At 37.1% G+C, this 19,127-nt stretch overlaps 1 protein-coding gene and 1 long non-coding RNA gene across 5 annotated transcripts; both read right to left on the bottom strand.

Moving 5' to 3' along the window:
- Nucleotides 1-1,171: 1,171 nt before the first annotated feature.
- On the bottom strand, nucleotides 1,172-18,000 carry LOC107766152 (protein HESO1). 4 transcript variants are annotated; one of them, XM_075229605.1, is made up of 10 exons: nucleotides 17,856-18,000; nucleotides 17,105-17,168; nucleotides 16,713-16,898; nucleotides 16,334-16,510; nucleotides 14,566-14,750; nucleotides 13,359-13,454; nucleotides 10,729-10,774; nucleotides 2,506-2,612; nucleotides 2,280-2,381; nucleotides 1,172-2,200 (listed from the first exon to the last, which is right to left on the bottom strand). In XM_075229605.1, the coding sequence occupies exons 2-10, from the start codon at nucleotides 17,121-17,123 to the stop codon at nucleotides 1,379-1,381; spliced, it is 1,740 nt and encodes a 579-aa protein (XP_075085706.1). In that variant the 5' UTR covers nucleotides 17,124-17,168; nucleotides 17,856-18,000; the 3' UTR covers nucleotides 1,172-1,378. The 4 variants fall into 4 exon arrangements, with proteins under 4 accessions (XP_075085706.1, XP_075085708.1, XP_075085709.1 ...); XM_075229607.1 differs by having other exon boundaries at nucleotides 16,750-16,898; nucleotides 17,856-17,999; XM_075229608.1 differs by having other exon boundaries at nucleotides 16,750-16,996; nucleotides 17,856-17,999.
- LOC142168735 (uncharacterized) lies at nucleotides 15,677-16,182 on the bottom strand. The gene is made up of 3 exons (XR_012698680.1): nucleotides 16,079-16,182; nucleotides 15,916-15,950; nucleotides 15,677-15,815 (listed from the first exon to the last, which is right to left on the bottom strand). It is a non-coding gene; the product is annotated as an uncharacterized LOC142168735 (long non-coding RNA).
- Nucleotides 18,001-19,127: the final 1,127 nt, after the last annotated feature.

The raw sequence follows: 19,127 nt of genomic DNA on the forward strand, positions 1-19,127 counted from the left end.
ATCCATCCGAACTTTTTCCGGCGCAAGCGAGCTTGCCAGACTGATTTGCGGACTTGGGCAGATTTGAAACCTTGCCTATCTATGTAGTTTGTGGTAAAACAATCACTAGACTGCTTCTCTAGTAAGCTTGCCATACTGATCCGACCAATTTCTGATTTCTTTCTTCAATTTCACAATCCCCGGCGTGGCGTCTCTAACCCGACCAGCTAAGTTGTTGGACTACCTGCATTCTGTAGAAAAAGTGAGCTCTTGATACAAATGGTTGTGAGTGATATTTGGATTGCAAAGAAAATGGTAACTTCTAAGGTGGATTTTAAAGAAATTTAGTAGGGGAGTAGGGATTTTGAGAAGACGAGGAGAAGGCAGTGCTGAAGTGAGGGGGTTTGGAGAAGATGGAGAGTTGGTGGGGGTGGATTTTCATTTTTTTTTTATATATTTTAGAATTCTTTTACTCAATTAATTTTTACTCACACGCCTAAATTAGGTGAATTGCATACAGTATTGCCACATCACACATGTGGTTGCCACATAAGCATAGTCAACAGTCAAAGAAATCTATTAATATGCAAATAATTAAGTTGAGGTGTTAAAATGAAAAAATTCTATGTTCCTTTACCAGTTTGACAAACAGCTATCAGTTTAGGTGGCCTGGAGGCCATTTTGCCCCAGTTAGTGTCAAGTTTATATTAAAGAAACAAAAATTCAAGTAGAACATTTTGTTTCAGGATGAAGAGAGTATATAACCTTAGGCCAAACCCAATAGGAAAAAGCATAACCAATAAGCTGTAATATAGACTTACGATCATAATGAAAAGGGTAAAAACATTTCACGGTGATACAGATGCAAGGGACTAACAGCATCAAGGATGGACCAAAAAAAAACTAGAAAATAAAAAAGACGAGGAATCAACGCCGTGAACTTCTCTAGTCTGGCTGGGTGTTAAATAAGATCAATAACATATTGTGCAATCAAACATAAAGGTAAGCATTCTGACGTAAATAACTAGTGATGGCAGTAAAAATGAAAGGGTAAATACCATATAAAACATAATTATCATGTCAATTGTACTCTGTATAACTTGAGTAAATTTCTTTAACTAGTATTGTATGTTTGTTGCTCTTTCTTCGTTTATAATGAAGTGTGACAAGAGTTCAAAAGGAATAACATAAGTATCAAAACACTATAAGACTGATAATTTACATGGAGAAAGGAAGGCACATCAACATAACTTTAAATCTCGTTCACTAAGCTCTAAACATTTGGCAGCTGCCATTAAATTACTATCTATTTCAATCTGCATCCATAAGTTGTACAAAGGCTAGAAACCAACACTGACAGAATTACATTGATTGGGAACAATTACTTTTTAACCTCACATCAAAACCTCCTCGGGTCCGGGGGCAAACAATATGCAGAGGAATGCATAGAATCACAAACCGAATTAGAATAACCAAGAGGAAATCTGAACGGCTCACAAGACATTTGACTACCTATAAGGGGACTGGAATCAGGAACAGCTGGCGCAATCACATTTGGGTGTCTAATTATCTCCCTACCGTGCATTTCTCCAAAAGGTTCTGCTAATATGATCCTTCCATAGGTAGGTTCAAATGAAACAGGTGGCAATTTATTGTACATGCCTTCTCTTGACATCATTCCTCGGTTTACCACTGGTTCCCACCTATTTGTCAAATAGTGAGGCATCGGCTGCTCTTGCCTGGATAACCCTTTTCCTGGACGCCTTCCTGACAACCCAGAAAAGGTGTCCCCCAAACAATCATCTGTTTGAGTTCTCTTTATCAAGGAAGAGTCAGTTGGCCAAGACTGCCTCAAAAGTTTCCGTTTTCCTTGTGGCATCCAGCCCGGACTTTCCACAGATGACATGCTTTTGGTCATGATAGCATCAACATGTACAGTTTTTTTATTGCATTTTGAACGTTCAACAGATTGCACCTCCGTTTTTCCAGAAGCACAAGCTTGTATTTGTTTTGCAATATTTTTTACTGTGCCACCGCTGTCTAGCCTGGAAGCTACATCTCGGCCAAATAGGAACTCCCTTAAAGAGTTCCCTCCAATCTTTTTATTTGAAAAATCAAAAATGTGTTGGACTGAAAGCTGGATGCAGCTATAGATTCTTTTAACTTCTTCTTCTCCTACAGCCCTAGCGACATTTTGAGATCGATCAGCGAAATCTTCAACCTGTGAAAGACCACTAACTAACATTAATTTATTGCTTGTTAAGAACATGTCAAGAAATGAACAAGCCAAGCACAATTACATTAATATGGCCTACTCTAGAACCCCATGTTTTAGATATCCAAGATCCTTGAAATGTACTGGCACACAAACCTCTGGACCAAAGTTTCTCAACTGATAGTAACTGCAATGGAGTTAAATCAACATTATGTATAATTCCAGCATAGCGGTTAGAACACAATGCCTACAAATAGCGGCCTGCATGGCATATGAAGCATTTCAAACCAACAGAGAATACAAAATCCTACCTTGTTTAATAGAGAAACCAAGAGCTCAGCCACTGATTCTTTATTGTTTATTCCATAGTTCGTAAACTTACACAGAGACCTCTCCACTGCCACTGGCTCATTACCATCTAGAATAGATGGGAAGTCAATTAAATCGGTATGGTGACTAAGTCACATCGAAACTGAAAGCAGATACAATACTTGGAAATAGAAAAGACAGGATACCTTTGTGATAAATAACTGATGGAGAATTAATGAAAACTTAGATAGCATCAAAAATGAAATAACGCTATATTAGTACCTACTGCATTTAGTGCTCTCTGCCTAGAACTTCTATGCAAAAGAATGACGTATTCACATTGGAAAAGGTCCAAATATACCATCCGTTGAACTTTGCAAAATTAGTTATTCATGCCCTATGTTAAAAGCTTGGTTCAAAAATGAACTCATTACCCAAAGGTCTCACATATACCCTTAGGTACCAATTCAGCAAACGGACTCCATAACACGTATTTTCTCATTGATACGTAGAGGTGTCGGACCCATTTCCTCATTCCCTTTTTCCCTATTTCTTCCTTCCCCTTCCTTCCCTGGTGCATTACATTTCAATTGTCTTTTTCACCTCTTGAATTTCTCAAAAGAATTTATCCAGGTCTAATAATAAATTTTAATGCTTGGTCCTAACAGAGTATGCCTTTAACAACATACTATGTAACAACCCATAAACCGCTGGCAGTTGAACTCGAAAAGGGTTTCGTTGCGAAACTTGCCTTAGTTAAATCCCACATCGGAATAGAAGCGGAAAGTTGGGGACCATATAGTGGCAAATTTAGGATTCAGCAAAGCGTCCCTCTCGCAGTAGTATTCCAAACCTCACCTTGCTCTTGTGACATGCTATGTTTCCCCTCTCTATTCCAAGAAAAGGGTGAGTCCCATACGTGGATCGCGATTTTTTAATGATCTTTTTTATGGTTATGCTGGCGATGATAGGTGATTAGGTGGATCTTTAATTGGTTTGTTCCGATTCTAATAGGTGCGCCTAACATTGCATTTCCACCATTAAATAATATTTCATTTTACTTGTTGTCTCCAAGTCTCTTGCGTCTTTTGGGTTAAAGCCCAAGGAAACAACCATGAGACTCAAAAGCCTTGGCAGTTGGGCATGTGCCATGACAGGTAGTATTAGAGCCGGTACCTCCCGTAATACAGTGATGGAACAAATTTTAGCGAGAACGTTAAGTCCCTCAGGAGGGTGAATGTAACAACCCACAGATTGTGGGCGGTTGAACTCGAAAGGGTGTTCGTAGCGTGCGCCTAATTGCCCGTGAGTTCTATGTTGAATCGGGTAGTACTAAACAACAATAATAATCGACAAATAAGTTTATTAGTTGTTAAGTAAAACATTATGAGTGCATTTGTTACTCTTTTTTCTTGAATTACATATATATTTATTCTTTTTCTTCATTGCGTTTTTTTCTAAACTAAAGCCCACATTTTAATTGTGCTTTGCACTCTTTTAAGAGTTTTTCATAGTATTTCAACAGTATCTCAGAGAGAATCCCATCCTCAAGACCACCACCACCAACAATAAACCCAGTGTAATCCCTCAAGACCCTTGATGAATAAATCATGGAATCACGATTTGAAACAAATAACAAGTGTTTTTAAACTAAGGCCAATGTGTGTTGGCGCATCACCATTTGGTAGACCGTCAACGAAGGAGGTTTGCGACATTCTTTAAAGCTATAGAGACTCCAATTTTGAGGGAGTAGCATATGTACCTTACATCATCAAATATTGTTGTAATTTGTCAATAAAATAGAATTAAATAACCATGTTGAGAAAAATAACTCCGGAGATATATACTCTAGCATCAGTCCCATGCTTTTTCAGTATTCAACTTTACTGATGCTAAAGGAACAGTCAATTGAATTGGACAGACCAATAGCTCTGTCAACAGCAGATTTAAAATTAGAACTAGTTGAGGCAAGCTTAATCCGGCTAGTCTAGGTGTCCTTTAACTGAACTTCATAATACTCCCTCCATCCCAATTTATGTGACACCTTGTCCTTTTTAGTCAATTCTAAAAAAAATAACACCTTTTTATATTGAGTAATAATTTAACTTTAAAGTACCCATTGTACTTACTGCGGACTTGTCTCCTCTTAGTCAACCAATTGCACTCCGCAAAGGTATACGATCCACACTTAATCATAATCCTCACTATGTCGGTTTAAGTTATCATCGTCTGTCGTCACCTCATTATGCTTTTATATCTTCTTTGTCCACTGTTTCTATCCCTAAGTCTACAGGTGAGGCACTATCTCATCCACGATGGCGACAGGCTATGATTGACGAGATGTCTGCTTTACATGCGATTGGCACTTGGGAGCTTGTTCCTCTTCCTGCAGGTAAGTCTATTGTTGGTTGTCGTTGGGTTTATGCAGTCAAAGTCCGCCCGGATGGCCAGGTTGATCGGCTTAAGGCTCGTCTTGTTGCAAAAGGATATACTCAAATTTTTGGGCTTGACTATAGTGATACTTTCTCTCCCGTGGCTAAAGTAGCATCTGTTCGTCTCTTTTTGTCCATGGCTGTTGTACGTCATTGGCCTCTTTATCAGTTAGACATTAAGAATGTTTTTCTCCACGGTGATCTTGAGGAAGAAGTTTATATGGAGCAACCACCTGGTTTTGTTGCTCAGGGGGAGTTTAATGGTTGTGTGTGCAGATTGCGCAGGTCACTATATGGTTTGAAACAGTCCCCTCGAGCTTGGTTTGGTAAGTTCAGCACAATTATTCAGGAGTTCGGCATGACTCGTAGTGAGGCTGATCACTCTGTGTTTTATCGGCATTCTGCTCCTAATCTGTGTATTTATCTAGTGGTTTATGTTGATGATATTGTTATTAGTGGCTATGATCAGGATGGTATTACTAATCTGAAGTAGCATCTCTTTCAGCACTTCCAGACTAAGGATCTGGGCAGATTGAAGTACTTTCTAGGTATTGAGGTTGCTCAGTCTAGCTCAGGTATTGTTTTTCACAGCGGAAGTATGCCTTAGACATTTTTGAGGAGACTGGAATGATGGGTTGCAGACCTATTGACTCTCCTATGGATCCGAATGCTAAGCTTCTGCATGAACAGGGGGAGCCTCTTAGAGACCCTACGAGATATAGGAGGTTGGTTGGCAAATTGAATTACCTCACAGTGACTAGACCTGACATTTCTTTTCCGGTGAATGTTGTATGTCAGTTTATGGATTCTCTCTGTGATAGTCACTGGGATGCAGTTGTTCGCATTCTTCGGTATATAAAGTCAGCTCCAGGAAAAGGATTACTATTCGAGGATCGAGGCCACGAGCAAATTGTTGGGTACACAGATGCTGATTGGGCAGGATCACATTTTGATAGACGTTCTACGTCTGGATATTGTATTCTAGTAGGAGGTAATTTGGTCTCGTGGAAGAGCAAGAAACAGAATGTAGCTGCTCGATCTAGCACCGAAGCCGAATATCGGGTCATGGCTATGGCAACGTGTGAGTTAGTTTGGGTCAAGCAGTTGCTCAAGGAGTTAAAGTTCGGAGAAATCAGCAAGATGGAACTGGTGTGTGATAACCAAGCTGCTCCTCATATTGCGTCAAATCCGATGTTCCATGAGAGGACTAAACACATTGAGATCGACTGTCACTTTGTCAGAAAAAAAATACTTTCAGGAGATATTGTTACAAAGTTTGTAAAGTCGAATGATCAACTAGCAGATATTTTCACTAAGTTTCTTACTGGTTCTCGTATTAGTTACATGTGTAACAAGCTCGGTACATATGATGTGTATGCACCGGCATGAGGGTGAGTGTTAGATATGTGTAGTCCCACATTGGAATGGGAGTAATATGTACTTTGTAGACTATAGCTATAAATAGGACCTCTTGTATTATATTGAGTATCTAATATCAGTAATATATTTTCTATCGTGCTTTCTCACAGTACCTTTAATGAAATGATTTGTCACACCCCGTACTTTCATGTTGGAATGCGTCTTAAGTGAATCAATATAAGTCAGAGAGTTTAAGGACCTATACAAAGATAATGATGAGTTAACACAAGTATTATGGAAGTATCGTGAGGGTTGGAGGCTAAGCGAATCAAATATGTTATATCCCGTACTTTCGGGGTAAACTAGGAGTACTTAATAAGCTAAGGAGGTCATATTCTAAGGTATTTGAATCATATAATATTTGTATGTTAGGTTTTAATGTCAAACAAGTTGTAAAACAAAAGTCGACAAAAGTTGTCGCAAGATACGTTCATAATCTTACTGAAATTTAGGTCTAATGTCACTGAGCTTTTCTCTCAATATACTTGGAGTTATGGGGTGATCCACCCACCAAATTGAAGCTCTACGAGTCTAGTTTCCAACGCATTAAACCGTTCGTCAATACGACATCGGAGTAGAGAGATATTCGCGTTTTCGCGAGACTGTGCAGGTAGCCCCTATGGGACCCACTTGGTGGAGAATAACCCATCTATGGTGTTGGGATGTGAAGAAGGATGATGGTGAGCTAAGTTAAGCTTAGGGTTCGAATTTTATCTACTGCCTAAGGTATGTTTAACAGCCTTTTGGTTGTTTTTAAGGTTAATTACATGTTGGTTGTGGTGTTGGAGTGAAAGATTACAAGATAGCACTTGAAGGGGGAAGAGATGTTATTATCTTTTGTTGGATTGTTTTAAGGCTATATATATATATATATATATATATATATATTGTTATGGCTGGAAATTGGGAAAAATAACTTGATTATTATATGGTTTCTGGTATTATGCATGTCTATATGTTTATCAAGTGAATTGATGAAAGAAACATATGAAACTATGAATTGAAAGTGAAGGTTGAGGTGCTAGTGCACATGGGACTGTTTTGAAAGGTTTTGGAGCTAAGTTTCGGCTAGTTCTTTATGTAGTATCTTGGATACGTTATTGTTGATGTTGTTCCTATTGTTTTGGTGCTGGTTTGAGTTGGATGGAAGTGGAATTTTATAGGGGAAATGTTGTCCGATTGTCTATAAGTGAACTACTAGCGTAGAAACATATTTGTAAGTCCTTCTATGGCATTAACTACAAGTTTTACTGTCTTAATGTAGATTGAAGTCTTCGGGAAGATATACGTTGAGTCGTTAAGTAAACGACAAAGGTATGTTAAGGTTCACTCTTTCTTTCTTTTGGCATGATCTACAAAGAACGTAACTATAACGACGTTACTTAGGAACTCTATTCTCAAGATTAAAGATTGTGAACCTCATTGTTTAATATTGTTATAGTTCATGAATCTTAATGTTCTTTGTTGGGATTACTTCCCGCCTTGATAGCCTTTGAATCTTATGTCTTCTTATGATCCTTGTTGACTCTCAGACAATTGATACAGACATAGTTACATAACGATAATCGGAGGATAGCAATCTTGAGTCACTCCGATCAGATCCATAAGGCCCTTCAGAGTCATTGCTTGCATTGCACTTGTATATATGTATCTATTTTACTCTACCGAGCCGCGCTATAGTCGGTCGGGTACGGCACCTATTGTGCAATCACCGATCAGTTGGGTATTACCGAGCCCTTTGTGGCCGGGTACGACCGAGCCCTCTTTGAGGCCGGGTATGTTATGAGATATCATCGAGTCCTTTTAAAGGTCGAGTACGACCGAGTCCTCTTCGAGGCCGGGTATGTTATGATATGACATGATTTGCCCCAAAGAATGGCTTGATACTATATTATATGGCCCCGTCGACTGGCTTGATTTTTACAGACATGCATATATATCCATGATTGTGATAGTGTATGCCCTCGGAGGCTTGTTATGAATTTCAGATTTACTTCTGTACTTTTCATTCGTATTTCTATCTTCAATTTATGTGCTTTACCTGCCTTACATATTCAGTACATCTTTCGTACTGAAGACCCCTTGCTGGGCCTCTGCGTTTCATGCCCGCAGATACAAATAACGATTCAGACGATACTTCACAATAGGTGACTCAACTCAGTTGAAGTTGTCACGCTCCTTTCTTCTGGTGCTGTCTAGAGAGCTGGTAGGTATAATGGTTGCATATATGTACATAGTTGGGTATGGCGGGGCCTTGTCCCGACCTTATGATGTTCATGTACTCCTTAGAGGCTTGTAGACAGATGTTATGTGTATTGATGGTCATGGCGGCCTTGTAGGCCTGTATGTCTCATGTATATAAGCTTGTATATTATTTTGGGTCATCCTTTGTCGAGTTTTCTTTCATGTTTTAATCAGATTATCTCATAGCGGCCTTTTCGACCCATTTACGCATGATAGCATGGTTATGGATGCACGTTATGTTGGTGCTCGGTGAGGTAGACCTGAGTGCCCGTCGTGCCCCTCCGGTTTGGGGTGTGACAATTTATAACCACAATTATTCTAGACCACAAGTTTCAAAAGTCCTTAATTCTTTCTTAAACGATGTGCGCAGGCAAACATCATCACATAAATTGGGATGGAGGGAGTACATTAGAACATTACTTAAACGAGCTGGTTGAAATGAACCCCAAGTTGAACATGCAACATGGTTCTCTTAGTCCTCCATCAAGAGTATCAACAAAGGGATTGCGTTGTTAATGTTCTTTATTCAAGAACTCAACTGGGTGGTTAATATGGGCGCTCTTGGAGGGCGTACTGTTTAATGGTGGAAGGAGGCGGAAGGAGGAAATAGGGAAGAAGAGAGAAAAACGAGGAAATGGATTCTACACCTCCACGTGTCAACAAGAAAAGATAGGCATTGTGGAGTCCATATGTTAAGTTGAAAATAAGGGTATACATGAGAACTTTGGGTAATGGTGCGGCCATTTCTGAAGCAAACTTTTAATGGAAGGTATGAATGACTAATCTTGCAAAATTTAGAGGTATATTTGGACTTTTTCCCTATTCATATTACCTAAATCCTGAAGTCAACAATGTCCAGATATATTAATGAATGTTTGTCATCAAATATTTTGGTGTATCTTCCTTCAGACTCGCAGCTGCACCAAGAGGGAACAATGTTATGGTTTTCCTCAAAGATGACAATCTGACGGACCAGTGATATCTCTGGATCTAAGAATCATGGAAGACGTAATTGAAATATGCACCTGGAATTAAATCATATTGGTATAAGAAGCAGAAAAGGAAAAAAGAGGAGGTAAGAAGCGCTCAGATTTGGACAACACTGGCATACATTCTTCTGATTAATCAGTCAAAACTTTTGCCTTTCTCCTAATTAACAACCTCTTAAATATGACCACCTTTCCCATAACTTTTGTGATAGCACTTTCCCATAACTTTTTACTCGACATGGATGTGACATGAAACTGGTTTATAGCTCTCAAAACTTTAACCAAGTACAATACCAATCGCACAGTTTAGCTTTCACCCAACAATATATATTTTTTAATAAGGAGCTTTCAGGAAACAATATATTAGTCCGCACAAAGCATCACATTTGGAGGGTGTTTGGCTAAGCTTATAAGGTGGGTCAAACTAGCTGAAAAAACACTTTTCAACTTACCTACGCATTTGGTAAACACCCAAAGCACTTATAAGTCAAAAGCTATAAGTTGGTCACCCTCCAACTTATGATTTTTCAGCTTATAAGCACTTTTGGTTTGATCAAATATTTTACTATTTTATCCTTAAATCTTTTCTAATTCTCAAGATGCTCTTCCCAAACTAGAACTCCTAACTCCTTCCCTCTCCATTCCAAGTTCTTCGTTCATTCTTCTCCTTTTATAAATACTCTTAAATTTATACTTTTTGTAAATAACTTTAGGGACATATTAATTGTCTTAACATAAAAAAATTACTAATCAAAATCTTTTTTATCAAACATATTACCTGCTTATTTTCAGTTTCAAGACTTCTATCCAAACATATATTTGATTATTTATAAAATCAGTTTCAGTACTTAATATTCATCCGCTACTCTCAATTAGCTAACCCAAACGGGCACTTAATACGTCTAATACCGAAATTAAGACGCCAAAACTAAAACTTACATGACATTGTTTTCGTGTGGTAACTAGTAAAAACAATGCAAATATTTAAATCAAATGTTAGACCTTGAAAGGAATATTGAATTCCAAAATGATTCTAAAATGAAATTTGCCCTGTATGATGGGATTGAGAAATTTCAATCAGAATTAACTTGGCTATATAAATTTATTGGATACTTGAGAAGTAATAAGTCAGAGGCATTACCTCTGAATAAAGCGGAAAATGGAGGCAGAATGGGAGGATTTCGGGTCTGCAAAGTTTTTGATTTAGCCATATAAGTGTTGATGAGGAAATATATTCATAACTAAGCTACATAACAAACAACAATGGAGTTAAGAGAAATCTACAATGATCTAATTATACTTTGATGGTCGTCAAAGAAAAAACAAGGATCAGGAATATATAGAGAAGTCTGAATCACTTTTGAATTACAACATATAACAATAATCATCCAAGTTGGTTAAAGAAAGAAAGAAAGCTCAGTGCACAAATATTCAAGTGGTGTCCAATCCAGTGTTGTGAAAAGCGCGAAGCGAAGTGAAGCGGAAACTTGGTCCCTTATGTGTGTTGAAGCGTAGCAGGTGTTAGAAGTGACAATAGCAACAGAAGCGAGAGCTTTAATGTATTAAGGCTGCCAACGTTAAAAATTAAAAAAAGCTCTCTTTTATCAAAACAAAAACAGCCGAAAACAGGCGACTAGGGTTCCCATTTTCTGCACTTTTCAAGTTCAAGTTCATCAAGTTCTCCTCCTCCTCCCTCCTCCTCCTCTTCTTTCACTGTTTGAGTCTCAAAATAGCAGCGAAATGCTGCCAATTTTTTTTTCCCCTTCAGTTCTTTTTCTCATTCTCTTCTTCTTCTTCTTCTTCTTTTTCTTTCACTGTTTCATTCTTAAATTGCAGCAAAATGCTGCCCCATTTTTTTCGTTTCAGTTACTGCCATTTCTTTGCTTACAGTTACATGTGTTGTCTATGTAGTATTTATTTTAATATTTTTTTTAAAAAATTCCGCTTCACTTCAAAAAAGCGAGCGTTTCGCTTCTCGCTTCACGCTTTAAGCGAAAAGGGGCTTGTCGCTTTTCCTCGCTTCACGCTCCTCACAACACTGGTTCAATCTAGGTGGAGAAAAGGAGAATATTTGTTTTTCTCCTCTGTTTCTTCTATAGGTACGACAACATTTTGTTTTTCAATTCAAAATGAGAAGATTAGGATGCTATGAAGCAGTTGGGAAGATGAAGTAAAACATGATTCAGATCTCCTTTTTATTTACAGAACAGGTAATGACCTGAGGAAAGTGCGATTGTTGTTTCTTTCCAGCCCATTCCATTTACCGGGAGCCCTGTTGCTGTCCGAAGGGGGGCACCATCAATTCTTGATGCTTGAAAGCAGTTGTTCCAGACAGTTTTCTACACCATTATCTATTCCAACTACTTGAACTTACGCAGGCATTACGGCCAAATATATATGAGAAAGTTTGATTCATCCCTATAGATATCTTCTCCTTCTGAGTTTTACCACATGGGGGAATACATACCATATAAGTTGTACCAGATATTCTGTGCTATGATACACGTGTTAATCCTTGTGTCCTCACTATTTGTGAACATTGCATTTGTTCTACTTAAAGGCCAATTAGAGAGGTTTAATTTAGCTTCTTACCATAGAAAGGAATTGCTATCAAGCTCTATAAATGGCCTAAGGTAGCACGAAGTTGATCTTGGACCAAAGGTATGTAAAAACAAACTTGTTGCAGGAATTTCATTAGACTAATTTTTCTATTCCTCACCACAAGGTCAAAAGAGTCAATCCAACACGAACAGGAGAGAGTTTACTTTTGAAAAAGAAGAAAAAGAAGCTACAAAAGCATAGGTTAAAGTAGAAATGATAAATTTGTGAAAAGAAGCTCTATGTGCTTCCAAAAAGCATGTGGGAACCTAGTATTTTGCTTCTTTTTTTTTGGTGATACGTAGTAGTATTTTGCTTTTCATGTATCCACGCCAAATAGGTTGGTACTGCATATGGGTCCTCCCAAATAAAAACAAAACCTTACTAAAAATTGAACATACTTATGCAAAAAGGCACAGATATATCTGCTAAACACAGCAAAACCAATGAACCCAGACATTAATGATTTTGACTTCTGCGTGAAACAAGATCAGCAAGTCAATTCTAGATTTAAAATGCCAGCTAAAAACACATGTTCTTGGTTGATGTCACCTTCCCACCATCATTTCTGTGAGAAAAGTCGTGTAGAGGTGGAAAGATGGGGAAAACAAGTAGGCTTTGAATCCATTCATTCCCAACATATTCATTGCCCCATTGGTTTAGCCCATCAAGTTACTCATTTCCCTACTTTGCCGTATCAAGATACTATATTGTTTACAAGCAACATGAAGATTTGTGAGATGTAGCATGATTTCAAGATTCAGAAGCCTTTAATTTAAATTAATTGTAAGAAGGTCCTACCTTCCCGAGAGTCTATCGGAAACAGTCTCTCTGCCCTTCCAGGGTAGGGGTAAGGCTGCGTACAACCTACCCTCCCCAGACCCCACTTGTGGGATTACACTGGGGGGTTGTTGTTGTTGTTGTTGTTGTAAGGTCCAACAGGTGGAGGTAAAAACAAATCAGCCAAACATCCCAAAAGAATAACCAACAATGCTAGACACCTAAAGTTTCTTAAACATGAGATGGCAGAAATAGATAGATAGAGAACTTGGCAATTTCGAATAGAAAAACATGATAAGCAAAAGGTTCAAGTCCGCCATAAAAGAATGAGGAAAGAAAATAATGATAATTCAAGGATTTCTGCAAATGATGAACTTGTTCCGAAAACCATACCTGCAAATGGAAAGCAACCAAAAGTATTATAGATAAAGAATTCAATGTTTGATCCTTCGCACTGTTAATATTTTGTGCTTTTGCCCATGCTTTCACCTGCAAAGAGAAAATTCATGAGAAATCTGAACTAAAAATGGAAAACATTCTTTAGAGAAAAACATTGAATATTGCACCTAAAAACACCCAAAGTATCTGCTCTATTTTCACACTGCAGCATATGCTTTATGTAAAGGATATCTATCCCAAAACAAATTATGGGCACTAAAGATTGGACACGCCTGAAAAAAGAATTTCAATAAAAAACAAGGGTGACACACACCCAACACGTGTTTGATCACGCCAAAGAATTTAAACTGTTTCAGAATCAAAGGTTTTGTGCACTCTACATGTCTTATTTAACTCAAAATTGAGGCACCCCATGGCTCAAAATTGAGAAAAGAAAAGGAAAAGAAAAGAGGGACTGAATGTGTTTAACTAAACCTAAAAAACAAAAAAAAACTTATACATGTGACTGCTTAACATGTCCTTGTAGATCATATATATGTATAGAATTGATTTTAATTTAGATTTAGCTGATGTATTATAAAGGGACAGACTGCTGAAAATCTTCAGCCGTGCGATCATCTAAACAAGTTATTGAAACCAAAATCTGAACCCAAAAGGAGGCAAATATGGGAGTTCATTCTAATGGTACGACTTTTGAATAGAAAAAAGGTTATGTTCACATAATCCATTTGTTAGACAAGTTTCTCGTACATGCTCTCATGTGGATGCCACATGTGTGGGCTAATAAGACTTTCCAACAGATGTACCACCTTCATTAAGGAGATGCATAGCTTTGGACAGAGAATCTCAAAAGCTGAAATTCAGTGGAGAGGTCTAATAAGGACAGACATTTAGGAAAAGATCCCCAAAAAAGAAAAGAAAAGAAGAGAAAGGCTCTTCATTTTCTTATATCCTGATTCCCAAGTATACTTATGAGATCATAAACGTAGGGGCTCATCCCAAGGCTGTGCACATTTGGATGGTCTTCCAAACCAGGATAGCCAAGAAATCTATCAGGAAACAAAAAGGAAAAGAAAGATATTCATAACCTATTGCAAAAATGTAATGTGATCCTTAACATGATTCTTCAAACTTTTCCTGTACAAAGATAGCTGAAACACTCTTTGATAAATATATGTATTAAAGGACAAGCATATTTTACCAAGAAGCTCAATTTCCGAAAACGTTCATCAATGGCACCAATCATGTAAATTATCTTTGATTTTGATATCCCATCCCAGTTTTCAACTGATATATCACATTCAATTTCAGTTCCTTGGTCAACAACTTTGAGAACTGGCACCCTGGCAGTTGTAACTGGATAGACACCATAAACGAAACCATTCCCTGCGGCAGAAAATTTATATATCAGAACCACCAAAAACATTAACCAAAGTCTTTAAAACATACAAAACGCTCTAACTATCATGGTAATACAATCACCTTTTAAGGATGAGCATCTAAAAATTAATTTGAACACCTGAACAATACTGGACTTTAGTTCAGTTACCTATATATGAAGTCAAAAGTCTTTTATCTTTTACAACATGTATATATGTATATTTTTGTAGAAGTATCAATGAATTTACTTCATATCAGCGCATGAGTACAGCAAATGCATCAAGGTCTATCGGTTGGTCACTGCTGCATTGAGCTTTCTATCTCTACCATTTTAAATAATTGTGATCCCACAGATGAGGGATCACAATTATTGTTGTTGTTGTTGTGATCCCATAGATGAGTGGGGCTTTGTCGAATAACTTAATGCACATGGCATCAGCCTTATAGATGTAATTCCAGACATGTCTCCAATGCTGGATCAGTCCCTTTCTACTGCTTCACTACTGTCCCATAGCTTTCTTTTACTGTATTTGGATAAGTCGTAGTTGATATTCAGCGATTACAATTTATCTTATTTCGAGAAGACTGCATTAAATGGACACCAAGGCTGTGTCCTATCATTCAATGAAGCTGGTGAAAATTGAAGATCAGGGTTCAAATTCCATTAGAGACAAAAAAAATGCTAGATGGATTCTTCTTATATTCCTAAACCTTAGCGAGTAGAGTTACCCGGTAGTTGGTAGGAGGTAGCAGGTACGAAAGGAATAGTCGCGGTGGGCGCAAGATACCCATACACCACAGTTAATTAAAAAAGGAGATGATGAATATTGCATTAAATGGAAATATTTGTGAAATGTAGCTGATGATTTTTTACATGCTCTTTACATACACCCTCCTGATTTGCACAGTTGACTCTCTAGTTCATACACCTCAGTTAGTCCAAATCATTGCAATCTCCCATCACAATGACCAGAAAAACTAATCGATTTTTGAACATTGTGTGCCACGTTAACAGAAGAAAGAAGTGACAAACTGAATCTTTAGTTAATAGATATGCCAAATACCACCAACCTGTTAAGCAAAATGAAACATCAAAGAAATGCTCGTATATGACAAATGGTAACTGCAGTTAAATACTTATGGTTAAACTTATTAAGATGAATAGAAAAACCTGGTTCTTCTTCAGTCTCCATGTTTGCAGACTATCTGACACAATCCAGAAAACCATAAATGAACAACAGCATTCTTCAGATGTAGTTTTGATCGTTCATGTAGTTAAATATTTATGATTAAATGTTATAATCCCTTGAACTGACAGAGGGGGGAAGATATACCAGCAATGGTCTTTCTGATCAACGCACATGTGATAAGCTTATGGAAGAAGAGTTATTTAGACTTTTCAAGTTTTTCCAACTGGCTTCTTGGCTCTAAAGGGGACACAAACAAGAGTGACTAGAGGAAATTGTTCAAGCTGCTGCAGAGTGAACTTCTCATATCCTTACTATGACGACACTTACTGATTATTAGATTCTTGATGGACCAAAATATAGGAAAATTAAAGTAAAATGAAGAATAAGTTCAAAGGTTACTTTGAAGTAGATAAAAAAATTTTGCAAATTTCCTCAGAGTCTGTATCTTCTTCTCCCGAGTAGTGTTAACCTTTCTGCTGGTGAAGTTGACAGATAGATCCAAGTCACTTTTAGCACAGAATAGATCCATTGAGAATGACCCAAACACCTCGATGACTGGAGCATCAGCAGAATAGTCTGAAACAGAGAGTAATGAGTATGGCACTATACTATCGCTTGAAAATTACCCCCCCCCCCCCCCAAATCTACTCATTATAACAATGAAATTGAAGTGGCCTACAAATCGATAAACGTTGTGGGATTGAATAACTGCCATCCTTCACACATCAAAAGATTACGAAATTCAAATAGCATAATATAGAATTTGTTATTTAATTACCATAAATCTCCTTTGCTATTTCATTAAAGATACGAACCAAATCTCTTCGAACATCATAATCGCTTGGTTTAGGGCGAAGATCCACATAAACCTCATAAAGTAATACTTCAAATGCCGATAATTGGTCTAAGGTTGTATATTTGCTCCGCTGCTTCTGTTCACGCTGCTGTGCTTTCTTACGCAGAACTGATATCAAAGTTATATTAGTTTAAAGTATCGATAAATTCCTCACAACAGGAGCAGTAACTCCATCATAAATAGGAGCTCAGCCAACACAACACAAGCTGTAGAGTTTTCACAAAAAGGTTATGAGCAATTTCACAAAATTATCTAAAGACAGGCTTTTTCATCTGTGAAAATAAAGATGCAAAACAGTGAAATGGTGTACTAACCTTCCAAAGATAAAACCATGGTATTAAAGATGAGTCCAACCTTTACTCGATCACTAATTCACAACTGAAAAAAAAAATCACTTCAAAAAAGTGTATGGTAACTACTTTGAGATCCAGAGGCAACATCAGATATATATTTTCTGATTCATCCTTCTTATAATAAAGATGGAGGGAAACAGAGTAGTAAAATATAACTACTATTTCTGATTTTACATTGACTATCTTATTTTGGGGAGGGGTTTCATCTTATATCTGTTGCTCCACTAGCCCAAAACTGTGGTTAAGCCAGAGTCAGAGAGTTGCGATGGCAAATGTCCATCTAATACCTCTAAATCATCTTCCATCTTTAATCTGCATCATAACTTGGTTTAAATACCCAATTAACAGCTCGTATTCAACTTCTTTAGATATCCAATGATAGCTTAGTTTTCATTAACAAATATTACTACTTTTTTCAACCAAAAACTACAGAAACGAAATTCTGCTTATTTTGATGTAAATCTCACACGTATAACTACAAAAGCCAGCCAATTGAAGCTTGTTTCCACTTCTCAATACCCGACTGATCCGCTTACGTTTCACTTTAAGCAAGATTTAAATTGTTAAACCCAAAAAATAGTACATAGATCTTGATATAGAATCCGACTTTAGATACAGTTCTCAAATGTATAAACGAAATCACGAAGCAAGTGAAGTATACAGTTCTGGTCCTTAAGCCATAGAAGCCAAAAATAAAAAGAAAAAAGGTTACCTTCAACTTCAAGCAATAATTCGGTCGCTGGCCGTCGGTTGGTTGGGGGGGGGGGGGTTTTGAGGTGAAACCGTGCGGTTGGGACGACGTGAGGAATAACCATGGACTTCGGGGGATTTTTTTTATTTTTTTTTTACTTCGGGTGATTTACAGCTTGTTTGGATGGTTACATTTATAATGTATCGTATTTGATAATGTTCGGATATATTGTGTCATTTGTAATCCTTTTATGATAATACGTACCAGCAATATGGATACCAGCAATATTGAGAATAAACTTACAATATTATAAAGATAAATTATAATACGAGATAAAATTACTATATAAAAAAGTAGGTAAATAATAAAATAAAATTATTTAACAATAATAAAGGGTGAGATTGAGAGAAAAAGATAAGGTAACAACACGATCACACCAAATCGGTCGTTACATAAAGTGACACATTTCGTCATTACATAACGGCGGATTTAACGATACGATACAATAAAATTTAAGTAACAATCTAAACGAACATCGTATTTAAAGTAACAATACGATACAATACAATAGGTAACAACTATCCGAACAAGCTGTTAGGATCCGTTTGTCCATAAAAAAAAATTCCTTTTTTTCAAAAATATGTTTTGTCCATAAAGCTTTACAAGTTTTTTGAAATTTTTCGAAAGTGAATCTATCTATCTGTGTATCTATCTATCTATATCTACATCTATATCTATCTATATCTATATTATTATAAAAGCACGAATATTTCGTGTTAAATGTTGAACGACTAAAATATACTCGAAATATTAATTGACTATTTTAACCTTCATAAATTAAACTAAGCTTCATTGCATCTTGGACAAAATTGTAAGAATAACTAACTGAATTCCTAATATTGAGGACTTTCAATTCAAGTATGAATATACTACTTTGACTTTCCAGTTATAGATTTTTGCTAACATCAAACATGAAAAGGATTATACTTACAACTTTGTAATTATGTGCGACGGCTAAACAAGTCAAGTTGTATGGAATTAGATTGAGCTTTTTATATAAAACTTATTGGTATAAATTTGCTTCCTAATATTGATGTACTACTCCTTTATGCCTAGATGACCACTCCTGCACCCCACCACCATACTACTTGGTACGTTTCCGTCGTTAGCATTAAGCATAGCTGCAAATCTTCTTCATAATTGTTTTCCTACATAGATAGATCTATATCTTCTGACCAATTTAGTTGTAACACACTAGATCCATGTTGGGTGGCATAATTTAATGGTTAGACG

This window comes from Nicotiana tabacum, chromosome 14, assembly GCF_000715075.1.
Source record: "Nicotiana tabacum cultivar K326 chromosome 14, ASM71507v2, whole genome shotgun sequence".
Lineage (NCBI taxonomy): Eukaryota > Viridiplantae > Streptophyta > Magnoliopsida > Solanales > Solanaceae > Nicotiana > Nicotiana tabacum.